General features: G+C 45.8%; 1 protein-coding gene across 1 annotated transcript; it reads left to right on the forward strand.

Moving 5' to 3' along the window:
- The first annotated feature begins 4983 nt into the window (after window positions 1–4983).
- On the forward strand, window positions 4984–22139 carry MEDAG (mesenteric estrogen-dependent adipogenesis). The gene is made up of 5 exons (XM_012642136.1): window positions 4984–5333; window positions 15671–15780; window positions 18452–18564; window positions 18969–19254; window positions 21138–22139. Exons 1-5 carry the CDS (start codon window positions 5056–5058, stop codon window positions 21260–21262), a joined length of 912 nt encoding a protein of 303 aa, XP_012497590.1. The 5' UTR covers window positions 4984–5055; the 3' UTR covers window positions 21263–22139.
- Window positions 22140–25543: the final 3404 nt, after the last annotated feature.

The following is a 25543-nucleotide window of genomic DNA, read 5'->3' on the forward strand; positions in this document are numbered from 1 at the left end:
AGCACATACACATAGGAGTGACCTGCCCAGGGTCAGAGAGCTAGACTTGGAACTGCGACCTGGGTAATAAGGCACCAAAGTCTGTGCTTGTAACCACATTGCTGTCCTGCCTCACCCTGTATTGGCCTAATTCTAGAGACGAGAAAATGAAGGATCAGAGAGTTTAAGAAACTTGTTCCAGGTGACATGGGTAGCAGTATTGGAGTCAGGTTTAAAAAACCCTAAAACCTTGGCACTTTTCATGACATTGTGCAACTTCTTTACAAGCTAAGGAAGGAGAGAATTGCAGGGATAAATGTGGTCTAGTGAGATCAAAACAGGAAGTGTCTGTTAGATTTGGCAACACTGAGGTCACCGGGGATTTAGAAGGTCAGTTCGGTGGCCCCACAGGCCACCGAAGTCAAGGTATAAGAAGTCAAGGTATAAAGCATCGAGGAGAGAATGGCAGGCAAGGAATTTAGACAGCTTTTTCAGGGAGTTTGGAGAGAGAAGAGAGATGGAAACGTAGCTAAAAAGGGAGATGGGGTGCAAAAATGTTTAAAGAGTTATTTTTGTTTATGATAGGAGAAACCTGCAGATGTTTGTAAGCTGGCAAAAAAAAAATCTAAGAATGGGATAGTAGTGGTGCAGAATTGATTTTCAGTCTGTTGTACATTTGGTAAATTTGAAACGGGGTTATCTGAATTTGACCAACTCCAGACCTCCAAAGCTGAGAAACTGAGCCTGCAAGCTGGTGATGTCACCAAAGCACAATGACCCCAATGGGGGCACATAAGGATGGCAAGGTCTTTATCTTGTCTTGCTTTAACTGCAGGCATAGCCACAGATTGCTCTGCCACGAACAGTCTATAAATCTGAATAGTAGCATCACAGCTAAACTGTTAACCTCACTTGTAATCTACGAAATACAAATGCAAATAGTTACTCAATACCCCACCCCAGTACCAGAGATTTAAAACCATTAGAATTTGCTGCTGGTGAGAACACAAATTGGTACAAATCTTTTTGGCAAACCCTGGTGCATGTTTCCAGAGCCATATCCATTCTCATGTCACTTGTCCCCATAGTTCCATTTCTGAGAGTTTGGATACAGAAAAAAATTAAAGTGCAAAGATGTTTATTGCAGCATTGTTTAGAAGAAAAAACTGGAAGTGATCTGTGTTCAGAGTAAAGAAATGTCTAGACAAACAATAGAACATACACTAGATGGAAAATAGCATAGTACTACTTACAATGACAGTGCAATTTTCAAAACATAATATACATATAGCGTTAAATGTAAAAAACAGAAAAGAAATTCTACAGTATAAACGCAACCGTGTAAGCAAACCGACAACATGAATAAGACTGAAAAGGTCTTCACCAGTAGTGATTATGTTTGCCTGCTTGCTACTTTGATAACGAGAAAGAAAGTAAACATGGTATGATCTCTCTAGCTTTCCACTGATTAGCAATGGCTGACATTATATTGAATATTATTTTTTTCTGTTCACTTTTTCATCTCTTTCTCTGGCGTTTTGGTAGTACATAAATTATCCACAAAGAAATGCAGGTGTCTTACTGAAAATTGCATCAAATGACACCCCTAGGTAATATACCAGGAAATCATCTTTAAAATGTTTTTATTATGCTCAACATCATTTTTTTCTGTACAAAACAATACACATGTATTTAGAAAATGCAGGAAAATTGTAGAATCAAAGAACTGTGGAGAAGCAAAAAAAAAAAAAAGAAGCTCTTTTAATCTTTCTACTCAGATAATAAGTGTCGATATTTTGCTATAAGGGACACAGATTTTGATGGGAGGGACTGCTATGTTAATCTCAAACAAGTGCATGTAATTCTGACATAAAACTCTGATGTAACATTTCACCCCTCAGCAAAGCCAAATTGTCCACAGGCAGTGCAGTGCAGGTCTAAGAACAGTCAGTAGTTGTTGAGCTCAGTATGTGTGGAGTGGGGACGGGGTGGGGCTGGCGAGGGCTCTGTAGTGGACCTGCCCTCATTGACTTACTAACTGAGAAAGCAGCTTTTGTAGCTGTTGTCGTGGTTGTTGAGGGTGTACTCCCTTCTAGGTCAGAGACATGTTGTAAGCAAAATATAACTAGATTTCGACCACATGTTTGGACATGGTGCCAGAAGACTAGTTCATGCTCATGCCTGCGTTCCTCCCTGTCACTTGTGGACAGGAGCCATCTTCTATTCCCTTCTTTATCTCCAGCAAAGCACTGAACATAGCAGATGCTCAACAAACGTGTGTTGAAGTAAACTAAAGGCTTGAGTTCAAATTCCTACCCTATCACTTATTAGCTAGATACTCCCATCCACTTCTCTGGCTTCAACCCCATTTTTGATTTAATGACTTTTAAATCTCATTATTCCAGACTCAGCTAACTTCTTGCCTCCTGAACTTTTCCACCCTCATGTTCCATGAGTAGCTCAAAATCAGTATGTCCCCACCTGAACTCATCATCATCCCTCCCCAAACCTGACCTCTGACCTCTTGCTTCTCCTCTGACCTCTCGCTTCATTAACAGTGTCTCCATCTGTCTAGGTATCCAAGTGAGACACGAATTGTCTCTCTCTTTACTCTTTTCCATTTATTTGCTCATGAAATCCCGCTGACCCTAATGCAAAAATGTTGAAAACTCATCCTGCCATGTCTATTCCCACATCTACTGTTAGTTCGGAACCTCATTATATCTTACCAGGGTTATTGCATCAATCGCCTAACTAGTTTCTGCCTCCAAACTTCCTGTTTCAAAACATCTTCTGCATGGTCATGACCAAAGACATCCATCTAAACTCAGGCATAGTTACGTCACTTCCTTCCTTAAAAACACCCAAAGGTTCTCTATTGCCTTGAGAATCCAAATTCCTAGACAACTCAGAGGGCCTGTCACAATCTGGCCCCAACATCCCTTTCTGGTCCCAACTCTTATGAAACTCACCCCTCTCATCCCAAATAGGCACAGTCCGCTTTAGCCACCTAAAATTTTCCACTCTTTCCCAAATAGACCATGTCTTCTCTCTCTTTGTATAGGCTGGTCCAGAATCTTCTCTCCCCACTTCTTCTCGATGGTGCTTCCTCACCTGGCACCTGGGAGCTCCTACTTCCTATTGGAAGTCCAGCCTATGTGTCACCTTCTCTGAGCACCCTTCCTGGGGCCTCCAAGGCAGAACTAACCACTCTTCTGACCTTGCTCTCACAGTACTTAGTTCATACAGCTGTTGTAGCATTTATTGGGTCCTTTTGTTGTATGTGTGACCTCAGAGCTTAAGATGGTCCCTGGTACATAACGATGATCCTATAAATGTTTGGGACAAGAGTAAACTCCCAGATAGGGCATGATGGATCTAGCTCCTGGTGCCACATCCCTCCCCTGTGAAAACAGCCCCAGCCTCTGAGTCCTGCCTACCGTCTCAGCCCCGCTCCGTGCAGTGATCCTCAAACTTCACTTTGCAAAAGAACCCCATGGGTGCTCGTTTCACGGGAAGACAGCGTCCTTCTTTCCCTGCAAAAGATTGATTCAGTAGTAATCAATGCGTGATCGGTAATCAGATCTGTTCAGAGAGGCCCAGAGATGGGGATTGATACCGGGTGAAGGAATCATGTCTGGAGAAACGATATGTAGGCTCCTGGAGAGAATAGAATGGAGCTCATTTATATTCTGAGATTTAAATAAGATATGGCAGAAGGACTCTTCATTCTATTCAATTAAACCCACTCAAGAGTCCATGTTAGGGACACACAAAGACACATTAAAGACATTCTCCAAGCTCTACTCAATTTTTAGGATCTAGCTTAGAGTCCTAAATCACAGTACTACAGGAAGCCTAGAAACTGGGCTAGATACTCCTCCCACCCCACCCAGGTTCAGCCCCAGCAGAGCTGTCCAGTTAGTGTGTTGCAGTTGCTGGAGGGCTTGTCTGCCCCTCAATTGGACTGTAAGTTTTGCAATGCAGGGATTGTGTTGTTTTATTCTAGTCTTCTCAGAATCTAGCTTATCTACCTCCTAATAGATGTTCTGGAAATAGTTGTTTAATTAAATTCAATGAAGTAGTTTTTTTCATACCTCAGGAGACCAGTGAGCACATAGCTAGCACACAAATATTTATAGACTGAACAAATGAACGTATTCCGGGACTCAAGGCACTCACCACCCCTGGGAGGCAGGGGAGGAGGCATGGTGCATGGCACCCCACGGTCTAGGGGCCACCGCGCAGCCGAAGCAAGAGAAGCACAGCGATGAAATCCCCCACGGGGCTTTATGGAAAAGTGACAGGACCATCAGTGGGGCTGTCAGGTGGAAGGGACTCCAGGACCAGGAACCAGCAAAAGGAAAGGCTGAGAGGAAGGAACTGCAGAGTATGATCTGGAGGGAGAGAAAAAAGCAGAAAACTGAAGCTGGGAGACAGGCAGGGTATTGGGGTGGGGATCCGAGCTCCAGCGCTGCACTCCACCCCTCACCCCACCCCCCCAAAGCCCCTAGACCTGGGTGGAGAAGATGGGGCAGGGCCCATGCGACCCCCTCAATCAGTCCGCAGAGGTGCTGCGCTCCCCGGGGGCGCTGTCTCCACCTCCAGCCCCGGCAGTGTCCTCGCGCAGGGCGGGGCCCAGGCGGGGCGTTGCTGAGTCGCGGACCCCAGGGGGCATGACTAAGCCCTGGCAGCTGCGAGCAGGAGCGGCCAGGCGGGAGCGTGCCAAGTTATGAGACGATGATAACTCGGCCCCAGGCGTCTGAGGTCGTGCCCGTGGGCCGGGAGGGGCGCGGCGGGCGCCCCGAGGGCGGATAAAACGGGCCGCGCTGCTCCGGGGCCGCTTTCTCCGCGCGGTGGCTGCGGTGCTCCTCACCGGCGGGCGGCAGCTTGAGAGGGGCGGCCATCGGGGCGAGCGGGCGGGCACCTGAGCGTCCCCTGAGCCCGGGCCGGGCGGACAGACGACCCCTGCGCGCAGCGGAAGCAGGCGGGGCGCCAGACCCCTCTTGGGGACAATCAGGTGCAGGCTAGGGCGGGCGGGGCCGGGACAGAAGCAGGCGGTGGAAGGACAGGGGTATGGCGGGGGTGGCGTGCGAGCCGGTGGCCAGGCCGAGCCTGACCTCCATCTCCTCGGGGGAGCTGCGCAGCCTGTGGACGTGCGACTGCGAGCTGGCCCTGCTGCCGCTGGCACAGCTGCTGCGCCTGCAGCCCGGCGCCTTCCAGCTGCGCGGCGACCAGCTCGTGGTGCCCGGGCCTGGGGGGCCTGCGGCCGCCCGCGGGGGCTTCAACGTCTTCTGCGACGGCCTGGTGCGCCTCGACGGGCAGCTCTACCGCCTCAGCAGCTACGTCAAGAGGTGGGTGGCCTCGCCGCAGCCCCGGCCCGCCACCTGGTCCCCTCAGACACCACCCCACTGCAGTCCCTGGGAGCCCAGGCTGCTCTCGCTGCCTGCCACCCCTCCTGGACCCCCTCCTTCGTTCGCTTCTAAGTTTTCCTCATTGCTAATGTCACCCGAAGCCTGCAAGCTCTCCCCGCCCTGGCTTTTTCTGCGCTTCGCACTGGCATTTTGCAGCTACCACCGCTTGAAGCCATTCAGAAGGGCATCAGGGCTGGGCGCGACGAGGAGGGCAGGGTGGGATTCACTGAGCCCCTTAACTGGGTCAGATGCACTGAAATTGGGGGCACACCCTTTAGGGGATGTCTGCAATATGGAGAGACGCACACCCTGGCTTTAGATTTGGGGTGTGGGGGTGGGGAGGGAGGGTGCACCATTCTGAGCACCGCCAGCTATCCAGCGAGGAGACCTAGTGGAAAGAAGTGTGCAAAAGTCCAAAGTTTCCCATCTTTGGCGTCCTTTAGTGTTTCAAAAATAGAGAAATAAATAGACCATGACTGAGAAGGGAGCAAAGCCTCTGGGTGTCCCGCCCAGGGCCGTGTGGACTGTGGAGTGCCCGGACAAGTTCTGGGAAAAATAAGAGCAATGAGCGTACTTCCGGGAGCCTGGGACGAGGCTGGGGCCAAACCTGCAGCTTTACTTGGATGGAGGCCCCCAGGGTGCTTAACTGCTGTGGCCAAAGTGCCTGGAGCCCTTCTTGGTGGATACATGAAGCCAGCAGGGATGTGGTCCATCCATCTGCAGCAGGCCTTGGTGCCCTGGGGTAGAGGAGGAGGGCACTTCATGCCTGATTCTGCACGGCCGCAGGTCTCCGGAGGTCACCCTGGGGAAGGGGCTGCAGTGTGAAGCCCTCTTGCACTTTTGTGCTGTCGGCTGAGTGCCGGGAAGCGGCAAATGCAGTCTGGAGTTTGATTCGGAAATGAGTGAGCCGCCAGCTACGAAGATATAACGCTTTTGCTATAGGAAAGACAGCGTGCTGTGGGTGGGACGGAGCCAAGAGGGGCAAACAAACAAAATGAGATATTTAACATGCCTTCTTCAGAACTGCTGGGAGAAAAGCCTTGCTTTTCCGAACAAAGATAGTGAGGGCTTTGCATGCCTGAAAAACCATTCCCCAGCAAGACTGTCTCCCTTTCTTAGTGAAATGAAAATTCCTAACCATAAGCAGGGAACCGTGGGAGGAACTGAGTCAGAAATCAAACTTGCAAAGATTTAAAAGGGAGTTAACCATTGTGTTTGAGAACAGGATATGGAAAATAAGTGTCCAGAATGAATTGAAGCCATAGGTTAGGCTTTTGGCAGAACCAGCTCCCCCAGTCCTAGCAAACAGTGCTACAAAATTTAAAATGATTTTCAAGTCTGTCATTAAACTCTTGTTTTGACACCTCCTACACAAAAGAAAATGAAACAACAGTGATTCCCTGGCAGCTTAGAGTCTAGAATAAACAACCAGGTCACAATGACCAGGTGACAGAGACCAAGGTGCAAACTCAAGACAACAAATTACAAGTTCTCTTTGTATAAGCAATCAAGTGAGGGCTTTTGTGCCCTGGGAACTAGCAAGGAATCTCTGGAAATGATTGGGGTGATGGGAGGCACAATCTCTCTTCCTCAGGGAGCACATAGCCGGGAGGTAGCTTTTATAACTGGGTGTGCGGCCCTGAAGGGTGACCCGGAGGGAATCTGGTCTAAACGGAGACAGCCTTCTAGACTTAGCGGGGGGACTGGGTTGTGGGCAGCAGCAAAAGGTTTTGCCCTTGTGGATCAGGAGGTGGGGAACACTCTGAAGCCAGAATTTAAACATCTAAAGTTGCTGCTCCTCTGGTCTGCCAAACTTGCCCCATTGTCTTTGCCTTTGGGGATAGCATAAAATGTCCTCCCTCAAAGTATTCTTCCAAAGCTGTGATCCTCCCTTCTTTCCTTCCTTCCTTCCTCCTTCTTTTCTTCCTTCCTCCTTCCTTCCTTCCTTCCTTCCTTCCTCCTTCCTTCCTTCCTTCCTCCTTCCTCCTTCCTTCCTTCCTTCCTTTCTTCCTTCCTTCCTCCTTCTTCCTTCCTTCCTTCCTTCCTTCCTTTCTTCCTTCCTTCCTCCTTCTTCCTTCCTTCCTTCCTTCCTTCCTTTCTTCCTTCCTTCCCTCTCTCCCTCCCTTCCTTCTTCTTTTTTTAAAAACAAGCTCTGGCCAGTTTTATTAGAGAAAAGGTTTCCATGATTTTCTTTTCACTAGTCTTCACGATTCTAGAGATCTCAGAATGCCCGGGATCAATGGCAGTTGGGGTGCACACCCTATAGTATTTTCCACATGCTGTGCTCAACGTTATTGTCCCTGGCGTGGCGGCCGGCAGTTGTGAGAGTATATGGCATAGCCCTGTCTCAGATTTCCTTGAGGCTGAGCAGGCGGTGAGGACGACCAGATTTGCTTTGCCTCTTCTACGGTCTGCAGAGGTGGCCGATCACCCAGCATATACTTTCCACTTGTCATAATGAGTTGGAGCCAAGAGTTGATGGACTTCAGCAACTTTTTCATCTTCTTTTTGGCCACCATATTCCTGTCTTAGGTGTGGGATGGCTTCTAACTAAGAGCAGCCACCAATGGTTTGAGATTGAGAAAGACAAAATTATTCTTAATCATGTTGGACTATAAAGCTTTTGAGAATTGTATATAGACCATTTCCTAAGAAATGCGTATATACACCCAAATTTGTTGACCACTCATGTAGTTCATGAGATACCTGGATCCAGGTTAAGAATCCTTGCTCTATTAATTAATTCAGTTTTTAAAATTCAACAGAATTTGACAGAACCAGCTCCCCCAATCATAGCAAAGAGTGCTGCAAAATTTAAAATGATTTTCGAGTCTGTCATTAAACTCTTGTATTGAACACCTCCTACACAAAAGAAAATTAAACAGCAATGGTCCTCTGGCAGCTTAGCATCTAGAATAAACAGGTGTGTGGGATAAGCCCACAGTGTAATTAGGATTTCCTTTTGAGTCTTCAGAAGTGTGTACTGTAGCTCTCCTGAGGTCTTTCCCCAAGGAACCCCAAAAGGCGAAGAGCCACTGACCTTAACATTCATATGATCATTCACTCAGAAGCAAGAGGGTGATTTGGGTGGCCCTGCTTACTCAGGTTCATTTTCTGAAACTTGAACATTTTTCTAAATACATACTTACTAAATGAATGAAGAAAACCTCAGGTGGTGGGACAGTTTAGGGATGGCTACCAAGGACTTTAAAGCTCTTTTGAGAGCCTACTTGAAAAATATTTGTCCTATTTTGTTGGATATGTGGCAAGATCTTTATTGTTATCTTTTTCTTTCAACGTCCAGATTTCCACCATTGTTACAAACAAAACTTGCTCAGGATACCAGGTATATGTAATGGTCATCCAAGGAGCTCTTCATTCAATACTTGAAAATCCAAATCACCATTAACTATGGCATTGCGTGCACACACACACACACACACACACACACACACAAGCCCCTTTTTTTCCTGTAAAGCAGTCTCTTGGTGAGGTGTGATGGCAAATGTTTGGCATAGACGACCCCTAATCCCTTCTTTTTGGTGGTCCCCTGGCATGAAAGAAGTTGCTTGGGTAATAAAAAGCAGTACAACAATAATAATAGTGGCTAATACTATTTACTTGAGTACCAGGAATGGAGCAAAGTATTTCACAGGTACTATCTCACAAAAGCTTTCAAAATCTGCAGTGGTGTTGTTTCCCTTTTTACAGGTGGGAAAAGTAGGACACAGACAGCTTGAGCAATTTACCTAAGTAAGGTGCTGGTGAGAGTAGAACCAGTAGTACTGTCAGGCTCTAGTGCCTATGCTTTCAGCAAATTGCCTAGGACCTGAAATAATTCTGCCTTCTCACTCATTTCCTGAATTTACAAATAAATAACTGAAATTGCATCAGCCAGTGCACATCTTGTTCAATCAGCCTAAAAGAGGAAGTAAGTGCAGTGGTTTGAAGGAAGCTACTAAAAGCAGAGCTAAGGCCTGCCCCCGCCCATCCTGTTAAATGGGTGACAGTCACACCCACCTCGGGGCAGCCACCCAGGGCAGAGACTGCAGGCCAGGTGGAGCTGGGACTCACAGGGTAAAGTGAGGACAGAGTCAGGCTGGAACACATGTGGAGTTTCGCTGGGGGAAGCCTCACCTGCCCCTGAAGTGGGCAGTGCTGGGTTCTGTGTGGTGCCCAGGCCCAGCTCTCTGAAGGGATCCTGACTCGAGGCTGGGAGGCACAGAGGATGTGGCCTTAGATGTTGGTAACCTGCCCAGGACAGCAGGACACATGATAATGATGGAATAATAACCATCCATCCAGGTATTGGGCTACAATTTTTATGAGACCCTCCATAGGTGGGGAATCTGCAGCCTTCTGTTTTCAAGATTGTTCCTTTTTAACCACCAAGGGAGGCAAGAAAAGCTTCATCTTTCTCTGCTGCACCCCTTTTAACAAAAGGATTTGTTCTGTAAAATTTGGATTCAGTCGAAAGGCCGCACTCAAGGTTCTAGAAGGCCACATGTGGCCTTAAGGCCCCAGTTCCCCACCCCTGCCAGGTTCTGCTGTTTACTAGCTGAGTGCCTTGGGAAATGTACTTAATCTCTGTGGGACACCGTCTCCTCATCTGGAGAATGAGAATAATAATAATAATAATAATACCATCAGCCTTATAGAATTATTGTTCAGAATTAACATTTGTAAAGTCCTTAAAATAGTTGTTATTGGCACATTTTGATCATTTGACGAATGTTAGCTTTTGTGTTATAAGTAAGCAGTCCCAAAGCCAAGCGTCTTACACACATTATTTAATCTCTTAGCCACCTGTGGGGTCCCTTTTGTTAGCCAGATTTTACAGGTGAGGAAAATGAATTTCAGCAAAGTTAAAACTCTGGCTGAGGTCACAGAGACAGAAATCCCTCTCGGATCTGATGATTCAAAAGCCACATGTCACCTTGCCTTCTTTCCCGCCTGCCTTCCTTGGGAGCCTTGCTCTGCATTCGTACCAACCACACTCTGGTCCACTTTCTGCTGTCAGCTCCCCTGGTCCTGGCCACATGCCTGCCTGTCTGCCTGGATGCAGCCACCCGCAGTCCCCAAGGCTGGGCTAAGCTGTGACTCCTTCTGGGGTCTTCAACTCCTTCCTGCTCTTGCCCACCTCTTGGGAGTGTGTTTGTCCTGACAGAACAATCTCTCTCCTCTTACCTGTCTCACCTCAACACGTGGCTCTACCTTCAGGCTCCTCCCTCGTGGTCCCTTTTGTTTAAAAGACCAGGACAGAACCCAGTGGAGCTTGGACACATGAATGCAGAGAACTATGCATTTCTCTGGCATTTATACATCCCTGTGAGTGGCAGGGACCCTATCTCAGACCAGTGCTTCTCAAACTTTAAATGAGCATAAAAGTCTTCCGAAGATCTCATTAAAACACATATTCTCATTAAATAAGACTGGGGAGGGGCCCAGATGCTGCATTTTCACAAGTTTCCGGGTGATGCCGGTGCTGTTGGTCTAAGGATCACACTTTCAGCAACAAGGTGAACTTATCATTTCATACTGAAATAGGGTATTTTCTTATCGGTCTCCCCAGTAGATTCTCTGCTTCTTAGAGGCAAGACTGTTTCCTTTGTCATCTTTGTGTCCCCAGGGCCCAGCACAGAGCAGGTGCTCAGTAAATGTTTATTGCATCCACGAATGAATGACTCATTCTCTGCCCCATCTCGAAGTTTCACACGTACTGTGTTAATATTTGCTTAATGAATGGATGGATGAATGAACATGGTATCCTTGAATAATGTCTGTGTGAGCTACAGACATCAAAGGGATAAGTCGGAAAATTTTACTTAATTTCACTAGAGTTAGGGCAGAAGGAGGCGGGGGAAGTGAAAGAGAAGGAATTATTTGAGAGCTTAGGGTGAGGCTCTGCATAAGGCAGTCCCGCCAACACTGGAAACTCATGGCGGGGCCATCCTGTTTGCACCCAAGAGTAAAATGTCGCTGCAAGCTTTTTGTTAGCATCACAGCAAAGGATTATGAAAGCTGCAAGCAATTTCTGGGCTTTCTGCACAGACTATTGCAGTGTGTATTCTTTTTCTCTGCTCTGCTGCCCATATATTTTTAGCTGACGCACAAACACACACACACACACACACACACACACACACACACACCCTTTAGGTGGAGGTCATGAGTTTGAATTCCTATTTGTCTTTGAGCAGAAAATTATTAGAGCCAAGGGTAAATTTGGGGCAGCTTTGAAAGGGGTGTGTCTTAGAGGGGAGTGATCTTTCAGCCACTCCTGATTTGCTAGAAGCAAAACACAGTGCTGTTCCTTGGTCCCATCTTTCAGATGTTGCGTTCATTAAGCTTTCCCTTTAGCCTTCCAAACTGGAAAAATGAGGAAAGAAATTAGAGCAAGAAAGGAGAAACTGTTGCTCATTTCTCACATACTCATATTGTCCTCATTTCCTGGTAACTCAAATGAACAAAGCCCTGGTTGAAAATCAGAAGCTTACAGAACTTCACCCAGTGGGTCAGTCGAGTTGTCCAGGATTAAAGATGCTCGTGATGTTTATCGAGCACCTGCTATGGGTCCAAGTACACATGTCTACATTACATGTACTGCATTCAATCACCATGGGGAAGGAAATACTGTCATGGCCCTTTTACAGATGAGGGAACAGGTTTAGAGAGATCAAGGAACTCACTGAAGGTCACAGTGAGCTGTGCCTCTGGAACTGAGTTCACCTAGCCAGCAAATTAGGACACGAATTAGATCTTATTTTGAAACACTGTGCTTCCCACTACATTTTCCTGCCTTTTAATCTTTGGATTGAAGCCAGGCTTAGAAAGGTTTAGCCTAGAACCATTTGAGGGGTAGGGTAAAAGCAATGAAGAAATGAGAGTTTAAAGGAACTGTCTTTCTTAAACTGTTTGCTTTTCATCCCTAATGATAGCTTCAGCAAATATAATAAATATTCAATACAAAGAGGCGATATTTGCATGAGTCATTCTGAAATATTCACGATTAAAGATCAAATAACTAGTCCCTAATGTAATCTACTAAGGCTCATCTTGAACTAAAATGAGTGATTAAGTGTCAGATACTTAAATACCTGTGTGACTTAACAACTAGATCCTCCAATCTTTTTGTATTTTGGGGACTTACGTATCTAAATTTTGTAACAGTAAATTTCAAAGGAATGCTCAGATTTATTTATTTATTTCACTAGAATTTCAAGTTGTTTAGCAATTAGACCATAACTGGGAGGCTGTGGATGGATGAATTAATGAGGTATTTCTTATTTGTGGTCTGGTTTGAGATAGCTTATTAAGTAGCGATCATGCCATATCTCTTGTCTGTAAATTCTGGTATCAGAGCTCTCCTATAAGCAGCGTTTTCACACATCTGTGGTGCAGTGATAACTGGCATGCTCTGTCATGAGGTTTACAGCTCGTTAGGGTCCTACAAGTGCCTCCGAATCATCAAAGTTAGATTAGATTATGTTGCACATAGTTTTATTATTCAGGATGTTTTATTAAATTCAGACTCCAAAAACAGATAATTCATGCACAGGTTATACATTACGCTCAAAATGTGACTTCTCTGATCAGGCCAAATAACAGCTCTGCAAGCCCTACAGCATTCAGAAAAGCCTTCCCACAGGATTCTAGGGAAAACTGATTGTTCTCCCAAGCAGTGATCATTTTTCTAAGATGAGATTTTTATCTTTTTCCTTTAAGCTGTGGGTTCATTGGAAGAAAATCTGATGATGTCAAAATCCGATGATATCTCCCATCGGATGTCAATCGATTTTGTAGGCAGAGGGACATACTGCACTGTCATTTGTGTCATCAGAAAAGTCATCAAAACTTGCAGATTTTCTGGGTGCATTGTACACAAACACCGTGTGCTTGACAACTGATATTGAGAGAATAGAGGAATCACCTTGAGAAATATAGTAAAGTGCTGAAATGACAACTTACCTCCATGATAAACAGGGAGGTGGGAGTATGTGAAGCCCACCTTGCATGGATCACAGATGGCACCTCGCCCTGCCCCAGCATAACGGCTATTTTTTGATATTTGCACCAGGCAGACTTGCCCTTTTCCTCCTCTATGACTGCAGGGTCCCCCCCTCTGTCCCTCCGCATCCCCACGTCCCTGTGCAACCACAGACCTCACCTGCCTCTCCTCAACCCCCTTCCCAGGCCACTGCTGCCTGCCTGTCCTGTGCCAGCTCGCTGGCAGCTGGCTAGATGGATGGCAAGTGGGGTGATGGGTGAGGACAGGGGACCCTGTACTATCCCTCCACGCCCCCTTCCTAGGCTCCGAGCCCCTCCGGGGTAATACGGCACGTGTGAAGGCCTACCTGATGCCCAGACCTCGGGGGCTTAATGAATGCTGTTGAATGAATGAATGAGAATGAACGAGCTCAGCAAAAGGCGGTTCCATTTTTCTGCTGTCTCCTTTGCTTCCTTTCTCCAGTACTTTTTGGAGTTGGTCGGTTGGGACAAAGAAGGACAGGAAAATCTCTCCCAGCTGATGTGGAGCACACACAGGGGCCATTCCGCTGGGAGTTCCGAGGGTTCCCCACCCCACCCCTTTCCCTCCTTCTGCCCAGGTGAGGGCGGAGCGGGGCAGGGGTGACGAGGAACCCTACAGAATCGGGGTCTGCATTCTCCAGTCCATTCCCTTGTGAGGCCCCCGGGCCCGCCCCTCCTCCATTCCCCTCGTCTGCCCTGCTTCTGCCCTCCCCACCCACACCCTGAGCACTAGCCCCTGCACCCCCTTTCCTTCCCTGGAACACTCTAGCCCCTTCCCCCTCCCCACAGGGACCAGCCCCCAAGCCGCCACCAGGGCAGAGGGAGGGCCGTAGTGGTGGGGACTGCTTTAAAAGCCTGGTGAAATAGGAGGCAGGAAGCGTTTTAGAGTCTCCATCAGGGGTCAGGTTTTAAAAGCTCTCAGAATCAGGTCTGACAATCCCAGCAAAAAGATAATGACATAGATTCGTAAGAAACCAAGCTGGGAGACAGCAGAGTGGAAGCCGTGCCTTCCTGCCTCGGGGTGGATATTCTGCCGCATGCTCTTAACCCGAGCCCGGGTCACTGCCTGTGCACGGCCCCTGCGAGGCGGTGCTGGGAACAGGGTGCAGGTGTGTGTGGCGGTGACGCCTGGAGGACTGTGGCTCCGCGCAGCAGCCGTTTGCTCTCCAAAGCTGTGATTTTCATGTCAGGGCCTGAAGGACAACCAGCTGGAAAGAAGGGCTCAGCGCTGTCAGGACGAGATGTAAGATGCAGACACGCGGCAGTGTAGCGAAGGCAGCCCTTGCTGTCGGCTCAGCGGCCACTTGCTTTGTGTGGATGCTCTCAGCTGTCAGTGGGGACCTAGCTCGGGGTTTCAGAGAGACTGCGGCAGACACACACTTCACTCAGCCTGCCTCCACCCTCGCTGCATCTGAGCTGGAGTTTAGTTAGAAAATGAGCCATCTTCTTGAAGGAAGCTAATTTGCACTGGGGTCTTTTTATCTACAATGCTGGCAGGGACATGGAAAGGCTGCTTGGAAGGCTTGTACGGCCGGGAGAGAAAGCTAACATGCTTGGATGACAGAGTGGAGATTCAGAAAGATCTTCCTAGGCTGGAATAATGAAAGAAAACCAAGGAGGCTAAATTTACAGGGATAGGGGCAACAATCCAACATCGGTTGTTTTTGTTTTTTAATTGCACAAGCTCAGGAGAGGGGAGATACGAATTAGTAACAGTTCATATGAATATTGGTTGATTGTGTAATCTATGGAGGGGGCTGGATTTATCCTGAGATTAGAGAGGGAAATAGGGAGGAGAAGGAAAGAAAAATTCCAGACCCACCAGTCAGACAGCATGACTCCACTGGAGGAGACCCAGCTAATTCCACTTGTTGAGTGTAATTCATTCTTGATCCAAAAGGGCTTAGAGCTCTTACAGCTTCAAATGAACTCTTCTAGCCCAAATGATGGATGATACCCACCATCAGCTGGTAAAGGCTGCACTGCAGAGCTAAGCATTAACGCCAGGCCACCCCACGGCCCACGGCCACCTTTGAACTGCACACTGATCCCTCAGCCCATCAGCTGTGACCAGAGGAAGGAGATTTATCTGTATGGTACAAAATATGGTGACCTCTGTAAGGACACACTTTAGGGGACTTTCCTCAGAGATCTGTGGCTGCGGCAGGCACCTGTCCAGTATGTCCCCTTCCTGACTTAGATGGAAGGGTACATCAATGACATTTGCAATTATCTCTGCTTTTTCCCAGGTATGTGGAACTGACCAACTACTGTGATTATAAAGACTACAGGGAAACCATACTGAGCAAACCAATGCTGTTCTTTATTAATGTACAGACCAAAAAAGACACCTTAAAAGGTAGGTATCTAAATATTTTTGGTTCGGTTCTGCCTTGCCAAGCTGTGCTAAAGCACAGCACAAGCCTGCAGAATAGACCCCTAAATGATCTGGGGAAAGAAGCCCGTGTCTCCTAGCTTCTTTTCTACTTCCTGTCTAGGCAGGAAGTGACCTGATATTCTGATCCTTCAAGGGTTGCAGAAATGACTGGAGTGATGAGGTTGATATATAACACACCCTATCACATATCAAGCACTTACTATGTCTGAGGCATGCTCTGATAAAATGAATTGGCACAACAGCCCTGCAAGGCTTATCATCCAAATGGGGATGTGTTTTGAGCATGAATGTCATCACTGTTAATAATCATTCTGGGATGAAGGTATAAACTTTGAGTGACCCAGGCAAACTAGGATGCAAGGTCATCCTAACTAGGAAGTACTTATACTATCCCCATTTTATAGGTGAGGAAATTAAGATAAAGAAAACAATTAGCTGCTATTGATGCTTTTATGTTTCATGCTATGGTGTCAGAATTTCATGTTTAGACATATCTTTTTATTGTTTCTTCCGAGAAATCAGATTAACTGGTAGCAACTATATTAACCCAAATTCCAATATGAAAATGCCTCCATCTTCCCTTCCTCCTCCTGCCCAGAGTGATACGTGAGGAAAGTCATGGGCATAATGTTCTGTGACAGAGGTAGGATTTCTTAAACTTGCCTCTAGATAACATTCTTAAAATGAGTCCAAGGTAATAAGAAACGATCTACAAATTTCAAATAGACTTCCCCAGAACATTCGCTCTCATTCAGATGTGTGCAGCTCTCTCTGCTCATTTAATAATAAAAAATCATAATGTTCTCTCCAGAGGAGAGGTCAGGAACAGAATGCACAGGAACAAGCAATGCTCATTACAGCATCTGAGGCCCGCGTGTTCTCTGGCTTGACGATGACCAGAAAGCCAGATAGTTCTCCAGGAACGTAATTCACAGCTGCATCAACTACACCTCCTGCGTCATCTCTCAGGAGGAGTCTCAAAGAGGAATGAGACTGCTCCATCTTAATGTTTTAATGAAAGTACAGGAAGTGGTACGAGGAGGTATTTGTGGGTGGCCTACAGAAAATATGCAGTCGTACGCCAACTACTGTGGAAGGAGGTACAAAAACCCAGTGCTGGTTAATTGTAATAAAAACCATAAAGCAAACAGGCTCTATGACATAGAAGCCTATAAGAAGGTCAATTTTAAATTGAGAAATTGTGATTAAGGCAACATGCCCAGCCCTGCTGCTATTCTAAACTGTATTTTTGTCCAAATTAGAAAAAGCCACCATTACCTCAAGGGAGTTACTAATGGTTCCCAGAAATTTGCCACAATATGTACAAACAGACAATGTCTGCAAATGTGAATGGCACCATCTGTACAGTGCACAACCTGCCCAACCTGCACTGCAGCGTGTGGTGGCCCTGAGTACTTAATGAGACTCACAGTCTTGGTTTGGTTTGTTTGAAATGTAATTCAAGGTATAAAAGGGCTTGCTTGCTCTATTTATCCCTTGTCCCAAAGAAGATATGAGACAGTTTATATCTAAAGTGCCCCAAAACATAATTTGGGAGGAAGAAAAACATGGGTAAGAAAAATAAGATGAATAAGATTAGTTTTAAATGCCTTCCATGAGGATGTAAACCCTTGTTATTGGTGGACTAGAGGTTTGGCTCTGAGATATCTCAAAGCCAGTGTAAAACATTCAGTTTTCAAACCAAATAATGGCTGGTCCATGGCCTTTCAACAGAGGAAGAAACGTAGGTATCTCTGTGTCTCCCTGGACCAAACACTGAGTACTTATGGACGTGGAGCTTGATTCTGGGGCTGGAAAAGTTAAGAGGTTGCTGGTTAATAATATTTTATATTTCATAATGAGTAAACTTTCCTTTTGCTCAAATTATGCAGAATTGGACATAAAGGGTTGCCAAACAAAATAGGAGAAACAACGAACTGTCTGCCAGGACAGAGATGTGGTATTATTTAAACGACGGGAGGAACACTTTTTCCCACTTGGGCCTGTGTTAGGGGTAGAGGCAGGGAGGAGAATCAACCTCAAATTGCCCTGATCCTTGGAACCCGAGACTAGCCATTTGGCAGAAAGAATGCCCGGTCTCTGGAGAGGCTGGGGAGAGAGGGGTACAGGGTGAGGATGGGGGTGTGGGATCAGAGCACGGGGCAACCTCCTTTCCTGGACTTTGATGATATTCTGCTTTGCAAACGTGGAAGTGTTGGGGAGAGCCAAGTTGTGATTTAAATATCCAGCAAGGCTGTCTCGATTTTTCACTTTCTTCCCCCACGCTGGGTACATGCTGGGGAGGCAGAGTTCTCCTCTGTGCTAATTATAGAGTGGAACTTTTGATTTCTCAGGCTTGTGTGACAAACTGCAGCGGGGGGCTGGTTGTGGGGGCGCAGCCGAGGGAGGGACCTGATTGTCTAACTTGCTTTTACAATAGCCCAGAGCTTCCTTTAAAGCCACAAAATTCTCAGAAACATTTCTAGAAATCTGGTTAGGCTTTGCAGTAAGGAAGGCTATAAATGAATAAAATCTCCAGAGAAGCGGGGAACCACTGCTTTAGCAAATCCTAAGAAGCAGGTTTATGTCACAGGGACACACTTCTTTCTGAACTCTGCTTGCTAATTTCTAGAAAGGACATACGCATTTCTGGTGAACACGAGGCACCCCAAGATAAGAAGACAGATAGAGCAAGGGATGGACATGGTCATCTCCTCAGTGATTGGGGAAAGCTACCGGCTTCAGGTAAGCCTTAGCCCATGGGAACCCAAGGCTACCAAGCACACAGAAGGGGCCTTGGCATTTCGTGCCAGGGCTGAGTCCCCGGGACCTTAACTGTATCCAGACACTTCGTTCTCTATTGCAGTGTTATTGCTGCCAATAAATGAGCTTAGTTTTTAGTAACTTATTAGAAATGGCATGAGAATAAATGTAACGTTGTCAAGTAATTCAAAACCTTGAATTAGATGGAATGTGACATAAATGCAAAGATTTGCTTATAAAAAATAAAGACAACAGTTAAAAAATATCTGTCACAGTGAAAGGAAAATTAGGAGTGTGACATTTTGGGTATCTGGGCTGTTGTTAATTCTATAACGTCAACATGATAGCTATGCCCATGAAGTCAATTAAATGTCTCTCTCTTTCAGTTTGATTTTCAAGAGGCAGTGAAGAATTTTTTCCCTCCAGGAAATGAGGTGGTTAATGGAGAAAATTTGAGCTTTGCATATGAATTCAAAGCTGACGCATTATTTGATTTCTTCTACTGGTTTGGGCTCAGCAATTCCACTGTGAAAGTGAATGGAAAAGTTCTGAATTTGTCAAGTACAAGTCCAGAAAAGAAGGAGACAATTAAGTTATTTCTGGATAAAATGAGTGAACCTTTAATCAGAAGAAGCAGTTTCTCTGACCGAAAATTCAGTGTGACTTCCAGAGGTACGTTAAAAATTCTCAAGAACATTTGGAAGGTAGTTAACTAAAAGAGTAGAATAACGTAATGAAGAGGGAGTCAATTAATTGAAAAGGCAAGACCTATCAATAAAAGGAAATATCATACAATTCAGAAAGTAAGAAGTGAGACATGTTTACTCCCAAAAAGAAATAGTGACTTTTCCTTTTAGGCTCCTTTAAGTTTTCTGATGTAGTGGTTATATTGTGCAGTATACCCAGAAAATAATTTTAAAGATTATTATTAATTTAAATTAGTATGAATGCTCATTTAAATATTATTGGCAATAATTTAAATCTCATGGAAGAATGCTGTTTTTCCCGAGTGCACATCTGGACAGCAGAATGTTAACGAAAATGACTGGTTGAGGGAGGGTTCTCCAGATTTTGTAAGGCCACCAAAGAATAAGTCTCGAGAAGGTTACATTTCATAAACTATAAATGACACGGCAGGTTCTTGATTTGGACCCCAATGTGGCTGAGGCAGGAGGCATCGATCCCTGCTCGTCTGGATGTGTCGTCTACGGAGTCGTCCTCTCTGTCTCGGGCTAGTCCTGGCTGGAGAGCCACTTCCTCGAATCAGGACTCCTGCTGCTACGTGCAGAAAAGCACCGTTCTCAGTGAAGCTGCAGTGTTATCAAAGTTGAGATGTAAAATACAGACTTCGTTAACTGTGTTTAACGACAGTTGCTTTCTTCCAATGTTTATAGCAAATATGCTCATACCTAGCTATTTATTATCCTGGAAGTGGTCTCTCTCTTCCTCCCTCCCTCTCTCTCTTTCCCTCCTTTCCCGTCTGTCTCTGTCTGTCTCTGTCTGTCTCCTTCTCTCTCTCTATTCCCCCCCTCCGCGCTCTCTCTCTCTCTCTCTCTCTCTCTCTCTCTCTCTCTCTCTCTCTCTCTCGTTCTGTCCCTCCCCCATCTCTATCTCTGTCTATCCGCCTCTCCCTCCCTGTCTCTCATCTCTGTGTCTCTGTCTCTCCGCCATATCTGTCTCCATCTCTGTCTCTCCCCTTTCCCTCTCTCCCTCTCTCTCTGTGTCTCTCTGTTCGTCTCTCTCTCCGCAATGCTTTCGCTTTCTCTGTCCGGGAATTTCTCACGGAGGTGCCTTGTGCTGTGCTCCACTGCAGCCCTGGGGGGCATTATACTCTGATCCTTTTGGAGGGGAGATTAATTTGTCCTCCTGAGGCAGCGTCACAGGTTCTGGGTCCTTCCTCTGACACTCTCATCCTCACACACTGGCCACAGCAGCCTGGGCGGGGCTCACCCTGTGTCTTGTAGACTGCCCAGGGCATCCACCGCCATCTCAGGGACACCAAGGAACGCGTGAACTTGGGCAGTGCTTCCTTGAAAGTTTACTCTGAGCCAGGCCTGGGGCCACTTCCTCTCTGGAGCAATGGGGCAGGATTCTCCCTGGAAGCCATCATCATGCACTGCAGATGGCACAGCCAGGAAACACCCGCTGCCTGTCACCCAGGCAGAGCCTGGCTCCTGTGCCTGCGGAACACGGGGCCACCAAGGCTGCTAACCCAGCTCTGTCCCCTGCAAAAGCTGGCCTCTGTCCTTAGCATCTATTCCCCAAATGTGGGACTTTTGCCATCAAGTGAGAAAGAATACATGCAGCTCACCGCAAATCTAGTCCAGCCGGCAGGAAAGCAAGTAACAATCATGTCCCACTGAAAAAGAAAAAGCAACATGTTTCTGTTTAGCTTTTTGAGTTTTTCTGAGGAAGCCAGGATTCTCTATTAATTATTAAAACAGCTATGTTGTGTGCATGTTGTGTGCATTTTAAAGGCACTGTTGGATTTTGGGTTTTTCTTTTTTTTTTTTGCAATGATGGTAATAATGCATGCCTTGTTTACTGTTTTTTAGGTTCAATAGATGACGTTTTTAACTGCAATCTGTCACCCAGATCATCTCTGACAGAGCCTCTTTTGGCAGAATTACCGTTTCCAAGTGTTCTGGAATCTGAAGAGACGCCCAACCAATTCATCTGATTGGACTGAACATTGTAGCGGTTGCTCCTACACCCAGGCCTGTGCCAGACTGCAGGGGTGGAGCAGGGGCGGAGGTGGGAGGTGGGCGGAGGTGGGAGGCAGGCACTCCCACACACTTGCCGGTCCCTGGCTCCTCCGTGGCTTCTATGGAGGACTCCTTTCTTCCACTTCCATGGGTGTGATGCCCTGGAAAGCCCCATGCAGCTGACTCCCTTAAAGGTTATGGTTACCAGGATGGAAGGGCCTCGGCCCCATGGCCTTGGGGATGGGGAGATATCTTCTACTTTGAACGCTTCTCCGAAGAGGCAGAGGAGCCGCGGAGTCCTGCAACCCAGAACGTTTTGCTCAGCGAGAAAGAACACATGCAGCTCACTGCAAATCTAGTGGAGCTTTCCTGGCAGCCTTTTTGGGGATCATCTGACTTGGGTATTGACCCATGACACTTCAGAAATCAGTGTCATGACTTGGGCTCTCTGACTTGGGGCAACCTGTTTGGACTCAAATGCAGCAAGCATGGAGTCAGCGGTGCTTTTCTCTTGCAAATCTGGCTGGGCAAAAGCCTATGCCATCTTTCATTGGAAGGCAGGTGTGTTTTTCGTCCTGCCCATACAAAACCTTAAGGTAAAGGTAAAACATTCACGGTAAAGTTCACTGTAGGACTGGCCTGGTTGCGAGGATGGTAACTCTGCCACCCACTGCCTGAGATTTGAACTCCCTTGGCCTCCCTTTTAATGAAGCGACCCATGTGGAATGGCGCCAGGTGATGCGGTGCCAGATAATGACAAGGGAAGGGTAATGGACAGGTAGTGTCCTCCTTATCGAAAGCACATTTGTCAGCTGGGTATTTCAAATAAGCTTTTAGCCACCCTAACACTAAAAGCAAGCTAGAAGAAAGCTATACTGTTACCATAAGACATTGTTACATCAATACATCTTTCATCTCCTTGCTGCAATGGAATTCTTCAAAAGGAAAAAAAATCATCCTATCTACATATAAAAAGCTGCATGAATGAGTCACTACGTATGATTATAATGAGGAAGATTTATGGGTCCTGAGTGTAACGTTTCTATCCTTTTAAAAAAATGTGTTCCTGTATTACACATTTTGATGACACTACTGACGATCTTTTCATTTATATTTGAAATGTTATGGTACTGCATTTGCACAATTAAAACTTTTCTTAGCATTCAACCTACAAGTTGATTAAATTCGTGATTTAGGGTGTGTGTGATCTTTCCGTCGTGGTCTGCGGGTGGTATATTTGCCTTGTAGCTTACTGAACTGCAGTAAGACCTGTAGTTTTCATAGCCACTTTCTCAAGAAGAGCCTTTTGAAGAACAAGGCTATGAAGTGTTTAGAGAAAGGAAAGAAAATGTGATACTGTTCTTTCAGAAAAGGGGAATGCTACTTAATAACAGAAGAGGATACACATTTGTTATTAAAATCAGTAAAAAAATAAAGAGTATTAACAATAAGATAAGTTTTGTACCAGTGCAAACAAACCTTAGGTAGATATCAAATATTAAATACTTCCCAAAGGAGATAAAAACTCTATTCACAAAATTGACAAACAGAATTTTTTCTTTAAGTAGGGAAATTGAGAAAAACATTAGTATCACCCCAGGAATGGACTGAAGATATAGAAGGTTTCTTTCATCATTAAAAACTTTTTTTCAGTCAACACTGAACCAAATGCATCCACTCATTCATATTCACTTAGCAAAATTTTGTTGACTTCCCATAAGGAAATTTACACTGTGCTAATGTATTTTTATTAGCAAATCACAAAGAAGTCATATTGTGCTATCTTTAAAAATTGATGAAAATCTAGGAACAGCTCTTCCTTGGTAAAAGAGCTCTCATTCTGGGTATAGATGTGACCTAATGCAGGTATTTTAACCATTGAAGGTCAATAGAACCTGTAGGACAGCAATGACCTCCATTCATTCAATTCGTTTCCATTCATTCAACAGATGCTTGAGTGCCCACCCTGTGTTGTAGGTACGTACCAGGTGGATGCTGGCACATTAAGGTGCCTAAAGCGTGATGCTTGCTTTCAAGGGTCTTCTAGTCTTATAAAAGAAAGACCAGTGTACAAGCTAATAAGACCAATATAATAAGTTCTATGAGAGAAATTCAAAAAGGAAATGCTTATGATCCCGTTTCGGAGATAAAATCAATGACATATAACTGTAAAATTTAGTTTCAAAACAAATATGTAAGGATTGATTGATCCAAGTGGTTGACTTACCCAAGTTCTCTGTGACATAGGAGGCTATTCATTTATTTCAACAGGAGTGTGAGCCCCCAAATTATTTACAGAATGAGGGCATTTTTTTCCTCATTACTTGATAGTCATAGTGTGATTTTTGGCTAAAGGATAATATTACCCAACTTGATTTTTTACTTTAATTGTCAGCTCAAACTTTTTTTACCGTTTGAAATATTCAATCTATCCTCAAAGAGCAAAGTTATGCCCCTATTGAAGAAATTCAAAAGAATGTGTATGTCAATTTCTGAAGGGAGTTTCTAAAGAATTTCAAAAATGCTTCAAGCAATGGCAACACCATTAGAATAAATTATTACTTTAAAACAGAGAACATTCATTTGGGTGGACAAGTGCTGGTATAACAGATTCGAAATGAGTGTTCACACTTGATATTCATTACTTGTGCAAACCTGAAAGGAGCACTAACTATGGAAGCACGGCTGGCCCAGCCACTCGCTCCGTAAGACGTCAGAGAAGACTCAGGGAGAGGAGGGGTGGCCCAGGAGGGAGGTCACATTTAAAGGGGATTGATAAGGTTTTGATAGAATCAATAGTCTGAACTTGCTCTTATGGTTTTATTTGGATGAAATGTAAGTAAACTTGGTGATTAGCAAGTTGGAAGCAGAATTTAGAATTTACCCCATTAAATTGGACTGTCCTAATAAAACAGAATATTATAGAATTTTCTTTTCTGGAATTTTCAATAAGAGAATAGCAATTGTTCTTGGACCACTTACCCACAACCCCTTTAGTGGCAACTGTGACCTAGAGACCTCAGGAACATCTACCCTTGCCTCAGATAGGACCTGGAGCAGTGCTTCTCAAACTTGAATGTGCCTGGGAATCTTCTGCTCTGGAGGTCTTATGAGAGTGCAGAATCCTGATTCAGCAGGTCTAGGCAGGGCCTGAACATCTGCATTTCTGACCAGCTCCCAGATGATGCTGAGACTGCTGGACCTTGGACCATAAGCAAAGCTCCAGATTTTTCCATCTCAAATTGTCTGCATCTCTGGGGGATCTTGTTAGAAATGCAGAAGCTCAGGCCCCGGCTGACTTACTGAATCCGAATGCATGCACCCACAGATGCCCAGGTGTGGCCTGCACACTCAGGCTGAGGAGCAGCTCCCTAGCACACCTGTCTTCTCCACGCCTGGGCCACGTCTGCTCTTTCCTATAGCTTCAAGCTCTCTCTCTGCGCCTTACCCTTGGCCTATGAACTTGGTTACATGTCTCCTGTTTTACGTAATAACTGACTTCCCCTCCCCCAGCCAGAGGCTTTCTTGTCCCCGACAGCCCAAGCTTGAGTGTTCTATGCTTACTGCCTCCTCACCACGCATCCCCGTCCTTACTACTTCACATCATGTTGTGTGTGTGTGTATGTGTGTGTGCAGATAGAAATCAATCATAATAATTTTAATTGGAAACAACCAATTAGCATTTAACCTATTCAATGTAACTATTCTCAATTGTTTTGGATCAATTCAAAACTGTGTAAAAGGCATATTAGTAACCTAGATGTTTTAATCTCTGAATGATTAACTTGTGCTGGCAGGATGATACGGAACGTTCCCTCTCATCCTTTTGGAAGAAGAGGCCAGGATTTACTTCAACTTCCCACGTGGCCCCTTCACGCCATTGTTTAACCCACGCAGCGAACCCTCCTCACGCCCAGGGGAAGTCAGACTCCTCGGCGTGGGCAGCAGGGCCTTCCACTCCGCCGGCTCTCTGTTCCCCGCGTCCTTCACAGTACGGCGATGCCAGGCTACTCAAGGTCTCTGGACTACACACACAGTTCCACCCCACTGGGCCCTCCTCCCCCCTGATGCCACATCCTCCTCCTCACCTGGTTGGCTCCACGCATCCCTGAGGGCTCAGCTTAAGCATCTCCTCTTCTAGGAAGTTGTCCCCTATGGCACCAGGGCGTTGCCCTTAAGGCCATCATGCAGCTGTGTTCAGTGCACAATCAGTATTTGTGGAGGGAAAGAAGAAAGACAGAAAAAAAAAAAAAAAA

Source organism: Propithecus coquereli, unplaced genomic scaffold, assembly GCF_000956105.1.
Source record: "Propithecus coquereli isolate 6110/MARCELLA unplaced genomic scaffold, Pcoq_1.0 Scaffold175, whole genome shotgun sequence".
In the NCBI taxonomy this organism is placed as follows: Eukaryota; Metazoa; Chordata; class Mammalia; order Primates; family Indriidae; genus Propithecus; species Propithecus coquereli.

Coding starts and splice junctions, on each gene's coding strand:
- MEDAG (XM_012642136.1), top strand. CDS start 5,056: ATGGCGGGGGTGGCGTGCGAGCCGGTGGCCAGGCCGAGCCTGACCTCC. Junction 5,334..15,670: donor CTCAGCAGCTACGTCAAGAG/GTGGGTGGCCTC, acceptor GCTTTTTCCCAG/GTATGTGGAACTGACCAACT. Junction 19,255..21,137: donor ATTCAGTGTGACTTCCAGAG/GTACGTTAAAAA, acceptor ACTGTTTTTTAG/GTTCAATAGATGACGTTTTT.